Source organism: Condylura cristata, unplaced genomic scaffold (assembly GCF_000260355.1).
Source record: "Condylura cristata isolate star-nosed mole 26May11 unplaced genomic scaffold, ConCri1.0 scaffold00020, whole genome shotgun sequence".
In the NCBI taxonomy this organism is placed as follows: Eukaryota; Metazoa; Chordata; class Mammalia; order Eulipotyphla; family Talpidae; genus Condylura; species Condylura cristata.
The window spans coordinates 29124202-29145136 of NW_004567121.1; the positions used below are offsets into that span (position 1 = coordinate 29124202).

At 59.5% G+C, this 20935-nt stretch overlaps 1 protein-coding gene across 1 annotated transcript in view; it reads right to left on the reverse strand.

Annotated features, from left to right (window-relative positions):
• KLHL29 (kelch-like family member 29) overlaps window positions 1-20935 on the reverse strand; it is a 115098-nt gene that overhangs the window by 4654 nt on the left and 89509 nt on the right. The window contains exons 5-10 of the mRNA XM_012727354.1: window positions 15256-15394; window positions 7246-7448; window positions 5855-6114; window positions 3950-4148; window positions 3628-3810; window positions 3287-3467 (exon numbers count right to left, since the gene is read on the reverse strand). Of these exons, the coding sequence (XP_012582808.1) occupies window positions 3287-3467; window positions 3628-3810; window positions 3950-4148; window positions 5855-6114; window positions 7246-7448; window positions 15256-15394 (1165 nt within the window). The remainder of the gene's footprint in view (window positions 1-3286; window positions 3468-3627; window positions 3811-3949; window positions 4149-5854; window positions 6115-7245; window positions 7449-15255; window positions 15395-20935) is intronic.

A 20935-nucleotide genomic window follows, 5' to 3' on the forward strand; every position in this document is an offset into this window, starting at 1 on the left:
GTGGCTTTCATAGTAAGGGGAGGGTTGGCGGTGCTCCGTGCTGGCGGGGACAGCCCGCCGGTGGTGGAGGGAGGACCCAGCCTGTGAGAAAGACAGGGGGCACCCCCTTGCTGGAGTCGGGGTGGGGAGGGCAGAGTGGAGGTGCCAAGGGCAGCTCCCACCCCAAGCACTTGGCAGCGGGGATTCTGGGGAGCCCTTTCTCTGTGAAGCAGGAGAGAGGTGGGACAAGCATTGCAGAGGGGAGGGGCATGTCTAGGGTCAAAGCCCTGAGGAGCGGTGCAAAGAGGAGAAACACGTGTTGCCAGAGCAGGGGGCTATTGACAGGGGGCCCAGAAACACACGGGAGGCACCCAGGACCTGGTGGCGGGGGGAGGGCTTCCGTGTGCCCTGGGAGCCTCCACCACCTGTGGAATTTCTCCACCAGGGGCAGGGTGGAGAAACTGAAGTGTGGGCTGCACAGCACTGAACAGACCGGCCAACCAGGCGGCCCGGGAGAACGCAGCAAAGTCAGGACGAGCAGAGATGGGCCCTGAGTGGGGACAAGCATAGAGCAAAGTGGAAGCCAGAAGCCATTTGGGAGTCTGGAGCAGACAGACCGGCGAGCCAGGGTCCTTGGGGTCTCTCCTGGGGTGCCTCTGGGTCTGGGTCCTCTGTGTCCCTGAGGGGCATTCCTGAGGACCGCCTGGAAGGTGTGGCTCTGGCCCCCTCATGGGGTGACCCACCCACCGCTCCCCCAAGGCTCGTGCCTTTAGTGTGTTCTGGTCCCATGGCAGGTCTCCGTCGTGGGCTCACTGCACCCCCACGTTGGGTTTTCAGCACACCTTTCCTGGGAAGCACGCTGGGTCCATTTGTCCCATGAGCCTTGCTGGGGCGTGAGTCATTGCCGTCACTGCTCAGAGACCCCTGAGGATGACCTGTCTTAGCTTGAAGGGGAGGGAGTGGCCGAGGGGAGCCGTCTGCTCCGTGCTTGTGAAGACCCAGACTTTGAGAAGAGGCTGAAATGCCTTAAAGGGCAGCAGGAGCAGATGCGCGGAAGTTGCAGGTGAACACGTGTCCAGTGGGCAGTGGGGTAAGTGTCTTTCTGGACAGTGTCAGAAGTCCACCTATCTGCCTGTTAAGCCAGGTGGCAGTGGGCCAAAGGGCCTCTGCAGAAGGAGCTGGGGGACAGTGGAAGATGATGTGGCTGTTAGTCTCCGGGCTTCGGCATAATGGCATATTCCAGCGAACGAATTTCCCGAGAGCCGTTATTCTAGGTGGCTGATTGCCAAGCCACCAGCCCTGCAGCTCAATCTGTCAGCCTCCTGCTTGAGAAGGATATGCTAATGACATGCAAATGACCCCGCCGAGCAGGCGCTCCGCTATCATTTACCTGGTAACCACAGCTCCTGCCATCTATTGCTATAAAATATTAGACCCAGTTATTTATATAATGATATAATACAGGTTTGTCTATGGCGCTGTTGTTTTAATCTATAATTATATAATCTTGCTCTATTCCTGTAATACAGTAATGTAATATAATTATAATGTACTGTATATCTCATTCATTATCAATATAATAGCAATTTGTAGCATTAGTGCTTCCTCGGGAACAAAGCACCCTGGTGTCTGCCCCCATTCCCCTGACCTTCCTGTCACCCTGAATTCTTGTCATTGTCACAACAGGACACAGAGAAGGACTTGCCCACAGGGGCTCTGGAAATGCTGTGGGGCAAGAGGGCGGCACGCTCCTGCCAGCCTGTGTACCCCACTTGTATGAACACCACCAGGGCGCTCCTGTCCTGTCCCTCCAGGGTGGCTGGCAGGTCCCAGTGGGCTCAGGGCCCCTCTGGGCGCCCGGCGGGCTGGGTCCTGGGTCCTGGCCTGCTCCTCTGTCTCCCAGATGGCCCAGGCTGCTCTTGCTCACCATGTACTGCTGGAAGGAAAGCCGTGCAGGCCGGTTCCGCTCCTCCAGGGCCCAAGGGGAGCAGAGCTCGGCCCCCCCACCCCCATCTTGAAGAATTTTATCCTTGGACAAACCCGTATTTATCAACAAGTATATGATTGCAAAATGAGTAATCAGCATTTTAGGAGATTAAAAATAGCTAACAAAAGCAAGACAGGATGACAGATCTATCTCAGTTCACGCCTACGTAGGAGATGTCTCCTTTTCGTGTGTTTATGATCGAGTGACGAACGGCTGGAAGCTGGGGCCTCTGGACGACTTGGGTCGTGGCGGCCGCGTGGTGGGTCCCACGGAGGCTGTCAGCTTCAGGGCTGACCCGGGCAAGGGCTGCATTAATCTCCTCATCATTGCACGGGATTCCCCATTATCTCCCAATCAATATGACAATTAAATGCTGTTACCGAGCATCTCTGGGCCCCACTTGGGGGAGTTGAAGGCCCACAGTGAACATCCAGAGCCTGTCTCACTCTGCAGCCGTCTCTGCCGTAACATTTGTCAAGTGTCCAATTAGCCACCGAGGGAAAAATACAAATTGAGGGGTCTGTGTGGCTCCACCGGCAGGAGCTGTCATACGGGAAGACGAGCTTGCCGGGGAGCTGACGCTGCAGGCGTGGCGGCGAGGGGACGGGAAGGCCCCGCCACCACGGCGTGGCCCCCTGGCTTGGGGCGTGGCGTCAGCTCAGCCTGACGCGTCCCTCTTTGGGCCACTGCTTTCTCCAGGGAGCCGGGCTGCCTGACTCGCAAGGCTGCCTGAGCTCTCCTGCGGCTTCCCAGAGGCATCAATCCTCTGCACGGCCTGACCGGGCTCGCGGGGAGGATGGAGCATCCCCCCACCCCCACACCAAGCTCCCACCTCCAGCCTGGGCCCTCCTGCCTGACACCTGACCCTGCATTATGTGCTTGGCCGACTTAAATGAGGGACTCCAGCGGCGGCAGGCTGACACGCAGGGCGCAGGCTCACCGGCCACACCTCTCCAGGCAGTTGCAGTGACCCTCCCTGAGTGGCAGATTCCCAGGGAAGTTGGGGTGGAGGCTGGAGTGCTGCCGTGTGCCCTTTCCTGGGAGGGACGCGGAGGCTGCCGGCTCCAGCTTTGTCCTAAGCGCCCCCAGCCCCAGGAAGTTCCCCAAGTGCTTGTGGGCCTGACACGTCAGCTCGTGCCACCAAAAGGGATGTCAGGACACAGTGGCCGTCGCAGGGCTTGGACAGCTGCCCGCCTTCCTGCTCTGCCTCGCCCTCCCCTGTCGTCGTGCTTGAAGAGCCTCGGCCTAACGCCATGTAAGTGTCCAGTCCCCTAGTGGGCCTTAGCTGGGGAGGGGCGGCGGCCCAGTGTGGCCTGTTACCTCTCCACGTGGTCCACGTTGCCCGCCACGCCGAGTCCCCCGAGCGTGTAGATCTTCCCGTCATAGACGAGGCTGTTGTGCCGGCAGCGGGGGACCGTCATTCTGGAGACCAGATTCCAGTTGTCCAGCAGGGACATGTAGCACCAGACATCCGCCAGCGTCACCCCTGATTCCATCCCACCTGCAGGCAGTATGGGGGAGTCCAGAGAGCGGGCGGGAAGTGAGGGGGGGAGACCTGGCAGCCCTTCTCCTGACCAGGAGAAGGCCAGGACATGCTGCAGGGTCCTGACGTGTGTGGAGAGGGGCCTGGGGAAGCCCCCCCCAGCCTCCGGGAGCCTCACCTGAGAGGTAGATGTTGTCCCCGGCACTCACTACGCTGAAGAACTCGCGGTCATAGAAAGGCAGCGAGGCTAGGGGGTACCACTTGTTGTTCTGCGGGTTCCAGCAGGTGACGGCCACCAGCGAGCGCTGGGTCATCCCCACCATCTGACGGCCCCCGACCAGCACGATGACCTCGGCCACACCTGCGGGGACACGCATGGGCACCATGGGCCACAGCGGGCGCTGTCGGCATCCGTGCCCGGAGCCTCTCTGGGGGGCCGCCAGGAACCCCCAGGCTGACCCACGGCACCGGTGCGGGGGCGTCGAGCTGGCCCTCCGTACCTGCTGAGAGGCGGGGCCGCGTTCGGGGGGTCTGCATCTCCTGGCGGGCGTGGGGCAGCATGTGGTAGCGCTTGGCCTCGTTGACCAGGTCGCGACATGCTTCCGAGGACTTGATGAGCTCCTCGTTGTCCACCACGTTGAGCAGGTAGCTGGGGTGGATGAAGGGCAGGCGGACCACGGCCAGGAGCTCAGCCACGTGCTGTGGGGCCAAGACAGGGGACTGAGGCGACGGCCCCACCCACTCCCTGCCAGGGCTGAGAGAAGGAGCCCAGGACTGACAGCTGGACAACGCCGGTCTGCAGTTGGACTGGAGTGTCCACGGGGCTCTCCTGAACCTAGATAGAGACCCGGGGCTCCCCTCAGCCCGAGGCCAGGAGGAAGGAGGGGTCTGGCCTGCTGCTGCTCACCCAGGGGGGCCGAGTCATTCGCCTCCTCAGTACCCCACTCCATCTCCCCTCGGGGGATGGGCCTCATGCCAGGCGCCTGGGGTTGCCGGGGGCCGCCGCCTGCAGAGGTGTGTGGGTGGTAGGACGCCAGGACCCTCTGGAGGACCAGGAAAGCTTTTCTGATCATCTAACTTGGGATTACCACTGTTAGAACCTGTGTGCCCCTGACACCAAGTCACCTGGCTGCGCCCCACTGCCGCACCTGGTGCTTGGACCTGCCCGGCTGGATGAAGGCCTTTCTGTTTTTTTTCTTAAAGATTTATTTATTTATTTATTTATGCATACAGAACTGGGGTACAGGCCAGACGTGCAGGGGCAGCGAGAGGCTTCCCAGGGACAGAGTGGGGAGCAGAGCAGGCAGATCGACGAAGCACACTGCTGAGGGGAGCAGCGGGCGGGTCAGGAGGGGTCTGCCGCGCCATGTGGTCACCTCCGGGGCAGGCGGGAATCGAACTCATGCGGAAGCGGCTTTAGCTTCTCAGTGCTGCGCTTTAACCCGCTGCGCCACCGGGGGGGGCCTGGAGGCCTTTCCTAGAGCTCCTCAAGTCCCCCTCCAGTTGGTCAACTCCAGGCTCATCCCTTTAGTTTCAGACAACTGTGAACAGGTGACCACTCTGTGCCGCGGGCAGAACCGAGCTGAGGAACACAAGGAGACCAGAGGCTCGAGGTCTGTGAACTAGAGGAACTTGGGGCACGGCAGCTGCAAGTGTGTAGGAGCAGACACAGGGCTACGGCCGGGACCGAGGCTGGCGGCAGCCACCGTCACCACTGCCCAAACGGCCTTGCTTGCTCTGAAAGTGAATCCCGCCCCTCCCTGTCCCCCTTCCCTTCTGCTGTCAGGGGCGGGGCAGGGATGTCCACCCCAGGCTATGAATCCAGCCCGTGGCCCATCCCTCCTTCCCTGGTCCTTCTTGCTCCACATGCAGCAAAGTAGCCCTGCGTGTCCCTCGGCTACCTCAGCCCCCGAGCCGCAGCCCAGCCTTGTCCTCCACCTCACTCCCGAGAGCGCCTGACACGGCAGCCCAGGTGGTCCCGTGCTGAGAGGGCTGAAGGCTGAGAGCCTGCAGTGGGCCCGGGTCCCTGAGGCCCCCGGGGATGTGCTCACCTCCCTCTGCCCTGGCCCTGGCCCCAGGGACTCGTGGAGCCGCCCATGGGTGTGCTGGCTTCCCACTGCCAGCGTGGCCTCCCTCTGGCCCAGGCGCTTGGCCAGTAACCTCAGTAACGGGCTTGGGCGGGGTTCCAGATAGGGGGGCCCCAGAGCACCCGTCAGGCCCACACGTCCTCCTGCAGGGTCCGGGCACTGCCCGCCCAGGTCCGGCACTCCCGCCCTGAGGCTCTGGCGAGGGTCCCCCAGCTCTCCCGCCTCCCACAGGGCGAGAGCCAGCGTCCCTCCCCCCGCCTGCTGGTTCCCTGGCCTTCCCCCCCTGGCCAGACCAAGCCTCCTCACCCTGGCCCCTACCTGCGCGCGGTTCGCGGGGTCCTTCTTGATCCACTTGATAACGGTCTCATACACCAGCTCCTCGGCCTTGGTGTTGAGGCTGTCGTTCGAGATGTAGGCGATGAAGTCATCCTTGGAGATGCTGAGAATCTCCTCCTGGGCTGCCACCTCGGGGAAGATCTGCAGTGCGAAGGCCTTGGCCATATGGTAGAGCTCGCTGCACTGCATGGCCTCGGCCATGGCCAGCACCCCCAGGCAGTTGCTGGCCGTCAGCTGCTTCTCTGGGGGCGAGAGCACAGGGCCACTGACGGCAGGGCCTGGAAGGGCCGCACCCATTCCCACCCCTGTCCGTCTGGATCCCTCGCTAGCCTGCCTCCAGCACCCCGGGGCCCCCAGCGTCTTTCCTTTCGTCTCCCATCCCCGGCAGACTCTCCCGCGGCCTCCCTCTGCTCCTGCAGGCCCAAGCCGTGGCTGCGATGTAGGCAGGTCAGCGCCAGGCTCAGGACTTCTGCACTGCCCGCCAGGGGAGACGGCTCGGGCCTCGGCCTGGGCTGCGAGAGTGGTCACAGTGAGGCTTCCGGGCCTTCCAGAAGGTGACAGTGGCTCTGGGCCCACAGTCTCTGACTCTAGAGTCATGGCAGCAGGAACGCCAGTCCGGCTGCCAGCCCCCTGGGAGTCAGTCTCACCCATCCTGGCTGCTAGCCCTGGGCTCGCCTGGCCAGCTCTGGGGAGACCCGAGGATCATTCTAGCCTGGAAGCCATCAGCACCCCCGCTCCCGTACCTGACCCTGCAGCTGTGATTCCTGACCCTTCTCAATTGCTGGGTTCTCCTGGGTGCCATCTCACCCCCCCCGGCCACCCCACCTAGCCACCCCTGGCGCACCCCAAAGTCCACAGGCTCTTTGTGACCCCATCTTTGCCTCTCTGCTCACCCAAGCTGGTTAGCTCCAACTGTGAAGTGTGTTCTCTGGGTTGGAGTCCACTGGAAGCCTGGGCACTCAGACCCCCACTCTGCACAGCATGTCTGGGTGTCCAAGAGCAGATCACATGGCCAGACATACACAGTGCAGGTGGCCCAGGCTTTGTGTGCATTAAGAGGAAAGCGGTCTCTGGTGCCCTTGGCCAGTGGGCGTTGAGGCCAGGGCACGGCTCACCACGACCAGGCCACTCACGTGGCCCTGTCCGTCCTCACCACGCACTGGGTCAGGCCAGGGTCAAGTACATCCTCTCCCACCCTCAGTGGCCTAGAGGACCCCTCTGTCTGGTGAGCAAAAAGGCCCGTGCAGAGTTCCCCAGCTATCACCCCAACACCGCTCTGGGCCCATGGTCTGGGGGAGTTCACACAACCTACACCCCTCAGACCTGGCTGCTTTCAATTCTCCCACCAGAACCCGCGCATTCGCCAGACTCACCCAAAAAGGACACACAGACTTTGCAGAAGGTGTGGAACTGGAACTTGCTGGCCGCTTCCAGTAGGGTCTTGGCATTGGCCGAGTCGATGACCAGCGAGCCGGTGTAGACAAACTCCAGCAGCAGCTCGAGGACGTCGGCCTGCAGGTTGGACAGCACGAGCTCCAGCTGCTCCCGGCCCCCCTGGCCGCTGTCCTGCACGGACCTAGGCACAGAGACCGGGGTGTCCGTACCCGCCGCCCTGCCCCCACGCTGCCTCCTCACAGGGCTGGGTCTCCCTGCACGCCTCGGGCACGCCCTTACTTTTGGACTCAAGGGACACAGCAATGACACACCTGAACCTAACGACCTTACACGGGATCTGAAAGAGAAGAGTCTGGCCAGAGACGCCCCAAAGAACAGAGAACCCTGGTTATCACTACCGGCATGTCCATGCAAAAAAGATGCAAATCAAAAAGCATGAGCTCTGGATGGGGACGAGGACCAGGGCTGGCCCCAAAGGGAAACAATACGCTTCGGCCTGCCGCTCACCTCTCTGCCGAGCGGGGCCGGCGGGGCCCGGCCCTCTGCCTCTGCTGGGACATCTCCAGCCTGACCAAGTTCCCAATCGGCTGTGGTCACAGCCCCTCTGGAGACTTCCTTGGGTCACCCCAAAGACTGAGGGCCTCAGGCTTCCCAGAACCCCAACCCCAACCCCACCTCCTTCCAAAAACATATTGTTTCCTTTTAGGTACGGGAAGGAAGCCCTTCATGACATTGCTTTGAAACTGAGGACGAGACGAGATAGACGGACAGAATGGTCAGAGCCGGGAGGGGGAGGGAACAACCAGGGACTCCCGCCACAGACAGCCAGCAGCCATGACCTGGACGAGGCCCGGGGCGGCCCTCCTGCCACATGGAACACGGGTCAAGGCCAGAGCGGCCTGCGTGTGGAGTGTGCGTCGGGCTTGTGAACTGGGGGGAGCAGGGGAGGGACACAAATATATAAATATGTTTATATCTGGTGTCTACAGAAATACGAAACCATTGCAAAGGCTCCCAGGCCTGGCAGCCGCACCCTAAAGCTGGACCTGCAAGGAAACAGATCAGATGAAGCAAAAGTAACACCGATACAGAAGTGACCAGGAGGAAGAACACCCAGAGCGTGAAGAGTCGGGAGGCAGGCTTCTCAGAGGCGATCGGCTCGGCACCCCCTCGGCCGCTCTGGCCAGCCCTGCTCCCTGCTCTGAGCCTGGGCCTGCCGGGGCTGGAAGCAGCCGCGTGCCAGGGCGGTGCCTTCAGCAGCCCCTAGCCTTGCTCCTACGAGGGAGGCCGGGGAATGAGACTCTGACTGTGCCTGTGTCTGGCTGTGCTGTGGGGGTGTCTGGCAAGTGAGCAGGCCCTGGAGAGGGGCGACTCCTGTGTGGGCGAGGAGCTAGGAGCTCTGGGTGTGCTGACTGCCACCAACAGGCAGCCGCCTCGGCTGCTTGGGCCTCCACCTCCTCTTCTGCAAAACAAGAGAACGGGGTGAGGTCTGAAGTCCATGGAACCCCTCCTAAAAGGCTCCCCTACCTCTGGCAGTATCAGAGATGCCACATCTCTCAGGTTAGAACGGCCTCCCACAGCCTTTGAAGCACAGGCACGACCTGGCAGAATAGGTGTGTCCTGCCTTCTCTGCAGAACAGTCCAGAAAATCGAGGCATGGGAAAGGGGATGACTAACAGGACCCCTCCTGCCCCACAACCACAGACATACATGGTGCATGACTTCAGTCCTTTGCTGTAGGGGTAGATGGTCCATGCTTGGCCAGCTTTGTTAGATACAGGAATAGTTTATTTTGTGGCCACTTGAAATAAGAGAAATTCTGAACAGGCCTCAGGGCCATCTGGTCAACCTCTTACTCCAAGCATTTGCCACTTCCTCTTCCTCCCCAGTGACTCGGCCTTTCCCCTCACCCTCCTTGCGTCTGACCAGGCCGGGGCTGGTAGGGACTCAGTCTCCATGAAGAGCTGAGGTGGGACTTCAGGATATACGCACATGTATCCACACTCACACACACACACACACTGAAACACATGTGACTTGTAAGCCAGGAAGCACGTGCGTGGGCAGATGGAGCCCAGTGGAGCCCACAGTGTGGCTGCATCTGTGGGCAGGTACTTGTGGTGTCATGTGTCTGAGCCAGGGAGAGGGTCCTGGGATGGCCCAGGACCTGGACTGTGTGGGGAAGCACAATGACTTCCCTAGGAGGCACAAGGTGGCTCTGCTACCCCAGGCCCCTGTGGGCACTCTTGAGAGGGGGACCCCGGGAAAAGGGTCTGCCGAGAGCGGCTGGAGAGTTTTGGGATTGGGTGCCAGATGCTGTGAGCTGAAGGAACATTCTAGTGGCCACTGATGCACAACTGGAAAAACGAGTGAAGCTTTGTCAGACAGCCAAGTTCAAGACAGGAGGAAGCGAGCCTCCAGACAGGCTGGGCTTGGCCCGCCTGCACGCTCACTGATTGTCCACCGGTGTGTGTGTGCCTGGCCAGCTGTGGGGGCTGAGGGAGGCCAGTGGACACTCTGCACCCTGAACATCAGATTGTCCTGGGCCGGACCTCATTGGGTCTCTGCTCTGAGAGGCTTTGCTCCGGGTGGCTGAGGTCACCCTTGGGGAGCAGTGGGAACATCCTGTCCTGTCCTACCTGCCTCTTGGGGTCTGAGTGTCTGGTTCCGCTCAGTCCCTGAGTATCTGGGGAACTGCTTGGTTCCTGGCTGCAGAGTGGTCACAACAGCACCTGGGGGTGGAGCATGGCAGGAACGGGCAGTGCCACCTTGTCAAATAGGGGGCATGAACTTGGTGTTGGGAATCCAGGAGTAAGGGGCAGGTTGGTGCTGCCTGCCCACATAGGGCCCAAGGGTCTGGAGACTAGAACTCTCCAGAGTCACCTTCTCCTAAAAGGGGCGTGGCTGGGAAGAGCCCCAGGTATGGGCCACGGCCGCCACCTGACAGATGGGATTTGTGGATGTGCAAATGCTTAGTGCCCCAAATGAGAACGTGTGGTGCTCCCCGCCAGGAAGCCCCTCCCCGGGCGTCAGAACTGCCGTCTCCAGACTGGAGTCTCCCCCGTCTCCCTCCCGCCTAGTGATCTCTTGTGCTCATGCTGTGAGTTGTGGACTGCAGGTGTGGACACTTGGAGCAGGCGATGCCCGTTCTGCCTGAGTGACCTGTGCTCCCAGGTGGGGTGTGACTCCTGTGCCCATAGGTGCTCAGGCTTACCATGGTTGCAAGACAAGCACAAGCTTACACGAGTCTCTCTGGGCCCTGGGGACTTCCTGGGTGTGGGCAGACCCCATGCTGGCTATGAGTCTGGCGTGCTCCATTTTGCCTGCATCCAAACATGTCAACCTGTCCGTTAGCTGGGTTCGTAGCAGCACCTGTAGATGCCACCGGGACAAGGGGCAGCAGCCAGCACTAATGCCCACCTGCAGAGGGCGGAGGGGCATGTGGCTTATTACCCTAAAGTCCATCAAGGTGCCCCACGTCCAGGACTGGCCAACTGTCCGGTGGGTCCTAATCTGTCCTGGAGAGGGAGATGACAAAGTGAGAAGCCCAGAAACTGTACCTGAGGACTGTGAAAATCTACTCAGACACAGACCGGTCGGTCCATTCATTCCCTTCAATATGAAAAGAATATGTCAAATATGTCCTTGGGCCAACAGGCTTTGTGAGATGAGGGTTTCACCTGGGAGGCAGAGCGCCAGATTCTGCTTCCAAGTGGTGGCAGGAGAGGGCAGCTCTCCGCTGGGCTTAAGTCCCGTGTGGGGAAGGGCTGGGCAGGTGGGGGCCCTCTTGGGGGTGCCTGCACCTTGCCCTGCGAGTGAGGGCTGGCTATGCCCCCTGGGCACCAACCACCTGAGGTCTCTTCTGCCCCTAGGGGAGGCGGAAAGGGACTCCTGCGTGGACCCAAATTGAAGGGGCGTGGGCAGGTCTATGTACTGGTCCCGGGGTTGAGAAACAACTCTGGACTTGGGAGGCTGCGACCCTGTGCCCCCACGGGGGGTGCTACAACACCCTTCTGCTTCTGTCCCAAGGCCTGGGGCTCCCTCCACTGCCCTCCTGTCCACTCAGGCTGTGGGGTTTCCCCATCCACGCCCGAGCTGTAGGGGTGTAGGGGAGGCGTGGTTATGCCTCTAGCCGGGCAGCCAAGCACAGAGCTTTCCTCCCTTTCCTGCTCGGTTTCCACTCGACTGTCACAGAGACTGGCCGGGCACCAGCCGCTCTTGCACCAGGCGTTGCCCTCTGCCCTGAGCCTCCTCACATCGCGACTCTCCTCCCAGGCCGCCTCTGTGTCCAGGGGAGGACGCTTAGGTAGCTGTGTGGGCTGGGAGCGTGTCTGCCTCGTCCGCCGACAGGTGTACGGAGGAGATACTCATGCGCATGCGCACACACGCGCGCCACACCCCTTTCCTGTCCACGCCTGTCCACAGTCAGTCTGAGATTTCACATTCCTTATTCATTTCGTGCATAAATAGCAAGGGCCGTTTTGCTCTAGCCTAGCTTGAGCTTCGGGGTCAGACCTCAGTTCGAACCCCAGATCCAAGGTTTGCTCACACCCACTGCCCTGACATGCTCACCTCATTTTCCTACTCTGTAAAACGGGGAAACTGGTGGTATCTGCTTCTGAGGTTCATAGAGAATTTCCAGGATGACCTTAGACATTGCTGCTGGCCTCCTGGCGGGCTGGGTCTTGTCCTCAGCAGAGGAAGAAAGTGAGTCTGAAGGGACAATATGGGCCCCGGAGGGGAGGAAGGTTTGGCCCACAGAAGGCAGAGTGCCCGGCAGGGGGCGCCACGTAGCTGAGCAGAAGCGAAAGGCCGCTCTTCCCTCACACCTGTCACCTCCTGGAACACACACGACACCCCAGGCTTAGCCCCTCCTTGGGGCTCCTGCCTCACTGGCCAGACTCATCCTCGCTTCAGCCTCCACCTTGACGTCATAGCACCACCCCATGAGCTCCTCCTGGCGCCTGGACCCCCACCTCCGGGGCCTGCACCTGCTCCTCGTCTGGCTAATTCTCTCTCTTGGGCCAGCTCTTCCTGGCCCCTGCAGCTGGGCCACGGGGCCAGGCCTCCGCACCCCCACTGCTGCGGGCATCACACGGTGCAGCCCCCCACCAGACTGCAGGTGCCCTGAGGACCAAGCCTTGTCTCTGCAGCTTGCCCCACGAGGCCTGGCTCTGGAAGGTCTGCGGTGGCCGTGCGACAATGGCCGGTGTCCCGCTGTCTGTCCTGCGGCCCCCAGGTGGGGGTGCCTTGCCAGGGTGGGTCTGGCTGCGGGGACAGTGACCTCAGGGTTGAGTGGTGGACATGTCACCCACGAAGGCTGGGGGCTGGAAGAAGTTCTGGGCGGAAGGGTCAGGCAGGGGCCCCTGACGGAGCCTTCAGGGCCGTGAAGGACCAGCATGCTGCCCCGTGACCACCCTGCTCCCTGTGCCAAGGCAGCACGGCCTGGGGTGAGGCTCCCCTGTGGGACCGGGGGCAGGGCCACGCCCGTCAGCAGGGAATGTAAATGTAAATCCGCCAGGGTCCAGACCCCAGGAGACGAAAGTGACGTGGTGACAACATGGGCTGCTCCCTGACCCGGAGCCCGTGAATCTGCGAGGACTTTCTGTGGCTGGAAAGAAACCTGTCTTCCTGTGGAGACCGGCTTTCCTCTCCGCAGAAAGAATTCGCAGCTATGGACAGAAATGGTGACATGTGCTCACGGTTAGGATGAGGGAAATAAAACGTACAAGGACTGCGGAGTCAACTGATCTTCAACGGCCTGGACGCTCTGGGCTGTCTCTGCCCCTGTGGTTGCTGAAGACCAGCCGGTCTCCCTCGCCTCAGAGCTCTCTGGGTTCACCCAGCCGGCTCCTACTGTCCTTCAGGCTGCTCCACCTCAACACGGCTCATGCCAGCTTCATCGCTGCCCTGAGCTCCCACCCGCCTGGTCTGTGGGCCTGCCTCCCCGTGACCTCACCCTTCTCGGTCCTGGAGCCGGGCTCAGGAAGCCTCTGCAGGGCCGTCCCTGGCCGTCTCCTGAGCCTGTCAGAACTGGAAGGAAACCTGGACATCATCAGAACCGATCTCTTGTTTCACAGATGAGAAAACTTGAGACCTACGCAAGAGGATGGGACCTGTCTGGGGTCACAGGGCAAGTGGCAAGTTAGAAGCAGACCCAGGTCTCCTAGCTCCCACGGGAGTGTCTGTTCTCCCCTAGTGGGCATCTTAGTCCCAGCACCCATTCTTTTTATTAGGGTCGCTGAGACACATCCTACAGTTCTCCCCCTTCAGTGGGCAGCCCCTCCGCACTGCTCGGTGAGTCCCCAGGCCTTAGGCGAAGCCCGGGGCTCAGGGCCTGCCTACCTGTCTCGCCCCAGCTCAGGGAAAGCTCAGGCTAGTCTCTGTCCCTAACCTTGCATTCCAGTCAACTCACCCCTTGCCTGGAACATTCTAGAACCTTCTTATTTTCCAGAATATTCTAGGGAAAGGATGAGTTCTTCCTCCTCTTTTTGGCCTTTCCAAGAAGCTTTCACTACTTCGAGCGCTCACCTAGAGGAGTCCTCTGTGTGCGCAAAAGTTTGGCGTAACACGTGAGGTCTCTGAAGACGGTCCAGGGGTTCTTGTCCACCTCTTTCTAGCCCAGGGCCGGGCCACCCCTCAAAAGCAACCTCATCCTGCATTCTGTCCCTGCTGTGCTCTCTAGCTGGTCTGGGCCAGAGAGACCCAGACCCTCGGAGGCCATAGCTGCAACCCACCGCTAGTTCCAGAATTTGCCAAGAGTGGCAGCACAAAGACCTCCCTTGGCCGGAAGAAGCCACTGGACGTGCCCCTTCACCCCAGAGCTCACGCCCAACCCTTGTGCTCGGACAGGAGAACCCAAGCACCGGGGGTGGGAGGCCCCGGCTGTCCAGGAAACTGGAAGTCACAAAGAGCCTGCCCCTTCCTGCATGGCTGGGCCGGCGGCTGGGAGGGGCTCGCACGCCAGGCAGCTTAGCTCTAAGTGAAAGGACACAACAGATTGAAAGGAGATGCCAGCCAGGGTGCCATCCTGAAACAAAACACAGTCACTCTGGGGTTAGTTGGCAAGTCCAAACACAGCATTGGGAAGCAAGCAGAGGTCCTGTCCTCCCACTCTGAGCCAGTCCCGGCTCAGCGTCCGCCCCGGAGAGGCTGCAAAGGCAAAATGAGCAGCGGCATTAATCTGCTGGTGGGGGAGAGACAGGAGCGTTCCCTGGCCGGCCCCTCGGCTGCTCTGCCTCTCTAAGGAGCTAGAAGGCGACCCTGACTTCTTTGCAAGGGTATGAAGCAGACAAATTAAAAAAATCAACGTAATGGAAAAAAAGATGCTCATGCACCATTAAGACTCATTTGAGTAGAGAGAGCTGGGGTGGAGGGCAGAGGGCAGGGAGCCAAGGCTGAGACCGCGTTTGGGACACGCCTGGTCTGCGCTCGGGAAGACGCCCGTTTAGGCTCGGCGGGCCAGGATCCAGACATGCGCGTGGGTGAGGCCCGGCTAAGCGCAGCTCTCCCCACTCGGGCTGGGGAAACGTGGCCCCTGGGCGCCTCACGCTCTCGGGGCGGGGAGGGCTGATCGAGGGGCTTTCCTGGCATCAAGTTCGCCATCGACAGCAGGGGGGGTGTGGTGCCAGGGGCCGGGGCTGGCCCGCGGGGCCGTGCACGCCGGCCCTCTCCGGTGAGTCTGCTGTCCTCTTAATCTTGGGCAGGGTTCGCCCGCCGCTGAGAAGGCGGGGTCCAGGCCAGGCTGGGGGGTCCTCTGCGGCTGGCGGGGGCGGGACCCGCACAGCTGTGGGGGCGGCGGGCCGGGCCGGGTGCCTGCTCTGAGGCTGTGTGTGAGGGCACTTGGAGGAGGGGGAGGAGGAGAGATGGCTACTGGCTCTGTGACAGGGAGTCACACTTCAGGAACCTGCAAGAGAGGGGAGGAGAAAAGCGACACAAAAGCGTCCTACAAAGGAGCAGACCCGACCACAGCTGGAAGGAAGGCAAACCTTTGAATCAGGTCCTTGAAATACAAGCTGCAGGAAGCTAGAACATTTTGGTGGACTTCAAACTCTCTGCCTTCAACAACAATTTTCAGGTCTGTAAACGCTTTCGCTCTGCGCTGCTGGTTCAATTCCTTCAACATTTCTGCAGAACAGAGAAGACAGACAGGGCCAGGTTCCCATTAAGAGTTTTTTTTTTAATTAAAAAAATTTATTTTTCAAGAAGTAGAGAAATAGGAAAATACTTGATACTGTTTCTTGGCAAGTCTGGCTCAACATGGACAGTTAAAAGAAGTCACAAACAGTGCGTAAACAAGCAGCAACTTGGGGGAAGGGCACAGAACCGAGGGAGTAACAACTTTTCAAAAGCAAAAGAAAAAAACAAAACAAAACAAAACCAGAACCAGAACCAAAAACAAGTACAATAATAAAAAATCAAACCCAGAAATGGAAAGTTGGGGGAGGGGACGAGTCCCCGCAGGACGATCAGAGACATAAAGAGTACATCGCCACAGACAACCTGGCAACTGACTAGGGAGCAAGCTCTCCAGATGCCAGGGGTGCCCATGCGGGGTGCCAGGAAGCGTGGCATTGTGATGTAAGATGGGCTGCATATGGTTCAAAGGAATAAAAACCACAAAACCTGCAAAACCAGCGTCCCTGCCTTAGACACTACCGCCTTGGCCTGGGGCCAGCTTCTGGGGGGTGGGAGCCGAGAAGGAGGGGTGGCGGGGGTCTTGGCGAGCACCTCCTTGCAGCTCACACTTCGGGACGGCGGGGGAAGCAAGCGAGAGTTAGGGCCTGTCTGCCTCTGCCCATTTCGGGGCTGCTCTTGCAGACCCTCACCCTTGCCGGGTCTTCAGCAAGGGAGTCTGCCTGGCAGCCCCGCACATCCCAGCAGGAAGTGGCCCCAGACCTGCCCACCTGATGTGCACCTACCTTTGCCTGGCGTCTTGACCTCCTGGGGCTGGCACAGAGTGCCCCAGGCTGGTGGGCTGCAAACCTGGGCATGACAGAAGTTTCTCCCAACCCCCTCAAGGCTCGGAGCGGGGAAGCTTGAGGGGGAGCCTGCCAGCTGCCCCGCTTAGCTGATATGGGTTCCTTCTTTTGCAAGAAGTCCAGGCCTTCAGGTGGCTGACCTGCACGCCCACGCTAACCTCCCCCTCACCTGCCTGCCCACCGTGAGCCCTGGGTGGCGCCTATCCTGGCACTTGTTGGAAGCTGGACAACAGCAGTCCAGATTCTGGTGCCACCTGGACCTAGCCTGCTGTCTGGGGAAGAAGAGGGAGTCCGCAGGGCTGAACCCCATCTCCCAAGCCCCCATACCGCCCGGGCTGTACTGAGCCTTGGCTGGGATTCCAGAATTCCCGTCCTTTGCACCCCGCTCCAGCCTGACCAGTCATCTCTGTCACGTAAGCCAGCACCAGCCCCCCGCCGAGATGCCCTCCCGAGTCCAGCTCTGCCTCTGACCCTTGCACGGCCAAGAACAAGACCCTGTGCTTCCCGAGCCTGTTTCTACATCCGCGAAATGGGGGTGCAGACTTCCGGAGCTGGTGAGGACTCTGAGCTGGCTCAGAGATGAGCAAGTCTGTGGGAGGGCAGGCAGGGCTTTCCTTGGAGGAAACTCGGGGCCTGAGCTCTGCCCCCCTTCTCACCAAGGGAGATGGTGAGAAGGGGGTCCAGCGGTCTGAGCAAACACTCCACGTTCAGGGGCCTCCCGGCCTCTGTGGGTTGTGGGCAGCGTTGCTTCCTTGACCCCACTCAGCCCACAGCGGCTGAGCCGTAGCCAGGCCTAGCAGGATGTGTGTTCAGGCGTGGGGTGCTGCCTGGCCCTCCAGGAAGTCTCCCCTGGGTGTGCTCTCACCTGGAGCGAGGGGTCCAGCGGGCAGGTGTTGGGGCGGGGGAGCCCCCGGGGTGTGATGGGAGGGCAGGCGGCCTGACCTCTAGGGACGTGGAGGGGCCCGGAAGGGGTCTGAGTTAGTTTGGAGGGGGCCTATGGGACCCCAGGGAGGTGTGGGGCGGGGGGCCTGGGCTGGAGGTGGGCGTGGGAGACTAAGCCCTGGGCATGGAGAGACGCAGAGCCTGCTGGCTGGCGAAGGGGACGGACGTGCTGCTCAGCCGTTTTCGCTCCAGGAAGAGCCGCCAGCTGTCTTTGGGGGGTTCATTCCCAGCCTCTGAGCCGTGACACCCTCTTCATGCGTGAAGCAGGTGTGGGTGGGGGTGGCCCCGGGCTGCATCCTGAAGACCGGGCGGCCGGCTTGCCTTCGCGTGTCCCCCGGGCTGCCCAGCCCCTCAGGGCAGCGGCTCCTGCAGCCGGGAGAAGGTGGCCCCCACACTGCCAACTTCATCGTGGCGGGATGTGGGGGGAGGGGGCAGGAAAAACTCCAGGACTGTGGGTGCAACCCGTTCTGAGTGTTTCTGAAGATTTTCCTTGAAATCCAGTCCCTCATTGATTACATTGGGAGCCCCAGGCCCAGCCCCAGCTCTGGGGAATTCAGGCTGGAGCTGGGGTTTGCTGGAGGTCCAGGCCACTGTTGTACATGGTGCCACTTTCTGCTCTCACTTTGAGGAAACCTGGATTTGTAGTTGGGCAGGATTACTCTGCTTCAGAAGAATGTTTCAACTTCTGGAAGTGCTCACCTGGGGATTCCTTCCCACAGCAGGGCCCCGGCCATACCCCAATACCCATCAGGCCTGCACAGGACCGGCTGGAGAAGAGGGATTTGGGGAACTTACACCCAGGCTCCACGCAAGGCTGCCCCCAAATCTGGACAAAGGACAGCCCCTTTGTCTGCGTGGCTCGGAGGACTGTGGCTTTTGAAGAAATCTTTCAACCAGGGGTCTAGGATCAGGCCTGGGAGCAGAGTGGACTTCCCTAGCACCCCAAAGCCCTAAGAGTTTGGCTGCCTCAGGCTTGTAGGGGGGAGATGGCCTGACACCCTCAGCCACCGTATCCCCACCTCAGGAACCTTGGTGGGGGCGAGACCTTGACCTCAGGGTCTCCCCGGCCGGAGGGAGAGGCCCCAGCCGGGCCTGTGGGCTTCCCTCTCCCCCCTGCGCCCTTACCTTGTCCCTCCTTGGGGAGCCCCTGCCTGGACCGCCTGGAGGAAGGCACGCATCTGTTCGCAAGGCCGCTTTCGAGACCCCTCCCCATCTCTGACTACCAAGAAACCTCTGCGCCCCTTCTCTTCTCGGTCCACCCCCACGCGCCCGCCTGTGCCCTCTCTCACTGCATCACCGAGACAGCTCGGAGGGTGCTCCCAGCCTCCCTCCTGCCCCTCTAAGCCACCTCCAAAGCAACCTGGCCATCTGCCAGATTTAAGGTGGACGCAGGGGCCTGCAGGTCCCCCAGGATGCCGCCCCCTCCCCCCCAGCGCCTCTGCTCCTGGGGCCCCTTGGTTCCCCACTGAAGCCTCATGTACCACGCAAGTCTCCCTCATCTCTGAGCCTCGCTGGGTCTTCTCCTTTCTTCATCTGGCTAATTGTCATCTGTCCTTCGTACTACCGAGGTACTCTGCTGCCCTGGCCTCTTGCCTCTTTCTCCTTCTCTCTCCTCCCCCACCCTCCACCTTCCTCGTCTTACTCCCTTGGCCTCCCGGCTGGCTTCTTCAGAGCATTCTATGCGCTGTGTTTGTAAGCCTGCTTCCTGCACTAGATTATGCTTTATTTATATTTTTAACTTCAACACTCAGCTCAGGGCCTGGAATACATGCAGCTGGAGTGGCAGATTGCAAACAGGAAGGGGAGGAGTTCATTTCCCCACCCTTTAGCATGGCTGTGTGACATGTTCCAACCCCAGAAGGTGGTCGAAAGGTCAGTGTGTGCGTGTGAGCCACAGTCTCAAGACGTTTCGCTTAATTTTCTCTTAAGTCCTCTGCCGCCGCCACCCCATGGACAAGACTGAGCGAGTCTGGTGGAGAATGAGACAGCAGGTGGAGCAGAAAGAGCTGTCTCGGAGGAGCACTGACACCTGCCAACCCCCACCACGTCAGCTGAGGCTGACTCACGTCGGTTGAAGCCAGTCCAAATTGCAAACCAGAGTCAAAATCTAAATAAGAAGTTGTTATTTTAAGCTTCTAAGTCTTAGAACTGTTTGTTATACACCAAGAGCCAGCTGATACAGAATGCATGAATAAATAATGGGCTTCAGTGTGCAGAGAACTTTGCTGGTTCAAGTTTTCCTTTGCTGGTTCAGTTTGAAGTTAACTGATGTGTGCATGGTATTTTTAAATGGTGGCAAAATTTACCATCTAAGCCATTTTTTAGGTATTTAGTTCAGTAAATAGAGTTAAGTGCATTTACACTGTCGTGCAATCAATTTCTACAGTAAATTTCATGTTGCGAAACTGAAATTCTGTAGGCATTAAACATCTTCCCATTCCCCTCTTCCCTCACCCCGGGGACCACCTTTCTTTCCTGTCTCTATGGACTTGACTGCATGGGGTACCACACATAAATGGAATCATCCAGTGCTGGCCTTTTTTGTGAGTGACTCATTCCTTAGCATGGCATCCTCAAAGTCGTCCATGGAGCATGTGTACGAAATTCCTTCCTTTTTCAGGCTGAATACTACTCCATTGTATGGACGTACCACATGCTGTTAACCCACGTAATCACCAAAGGACACCCATATGGCTGGGATATTCTGACGACTGAACAGTAAGTATTGCTGTGAGGCTGATTCTTAACACACCCAGTAATGGATATCTCTAAATGCCCCAGCCCTAATATCAATTTAAATGATTAGGCTAAACTGGTTCTCTGGGCCCAGCAAAAAGTGGTATCAGAAAGAAAGAGGACACTGGCTGGGGGTGGGGGACTGCCTGGTGCTGGACGCTTTGGCCAGGGGACAGTGAGCACATGGACAGAATCAAGACTGGAGATGAAGTTGTGGCCCAACGTCTGCATATTTTTCACCAAACGATACGAGTTATTTGTCAGAGATTAATGGGCCATTCCAGCTGGACTGGGAGGGCTGTCTGAGGTGGTAATAAAGAGGAAGACATGTCAAATATTAAAAGGCAACAGATTTCAATGGCTTTGCGGCAGAGCAGTCCATTAAATCAGAGCCCTGAGAAAGGTTGTGCGGTCAAATAATTTTTTTTTTTTTTTCCCAGAGTGCAAGTAGGAGCCCTGCTAGATGATAAATGCTCCCGATTCCGTTGGTATTTATGACACATGTTTGATAAAGGACCTGAAAAAATTATACACTCGGAGGAGTTGTGAACTATACTGAGGAAGCCCAGCAAAGACTGTGTTATGCACGCCCAGGGGATAATTCATCCCGGAGCGGAGACGCCGGCGTGTGCAGACACGTGGGGACAGGTGGCGACTTTATACACACGAGCTCCCTGCAGCTGCACGGCTGGTCACCACCTGTCCACTTTGAGCCCACTGGCCACGGAGTAGCCTGCCCCGGCCAGCTGGGCTCCAGCATCCAGGTGAGAGCAATCAAGTCACCTGTGGTCCAGACACCCAGGCTGAGTCGGGTTGCCCTCCCACGCCAGCACTGAGGGCCCACACTTGGGGGTAGCAAGTCGGGGTGACCCTGAGTCCCACTCCATTTCTGTTCAGATCCTCGGACCCCACAATCCTCTGCCTGTGTCCAGTTCCTTCACTGCGCTAAAGCACCATCACGCGCTCCCTATCACCCCCACTATTCCCACCCATCCTGACGCTCACTGGT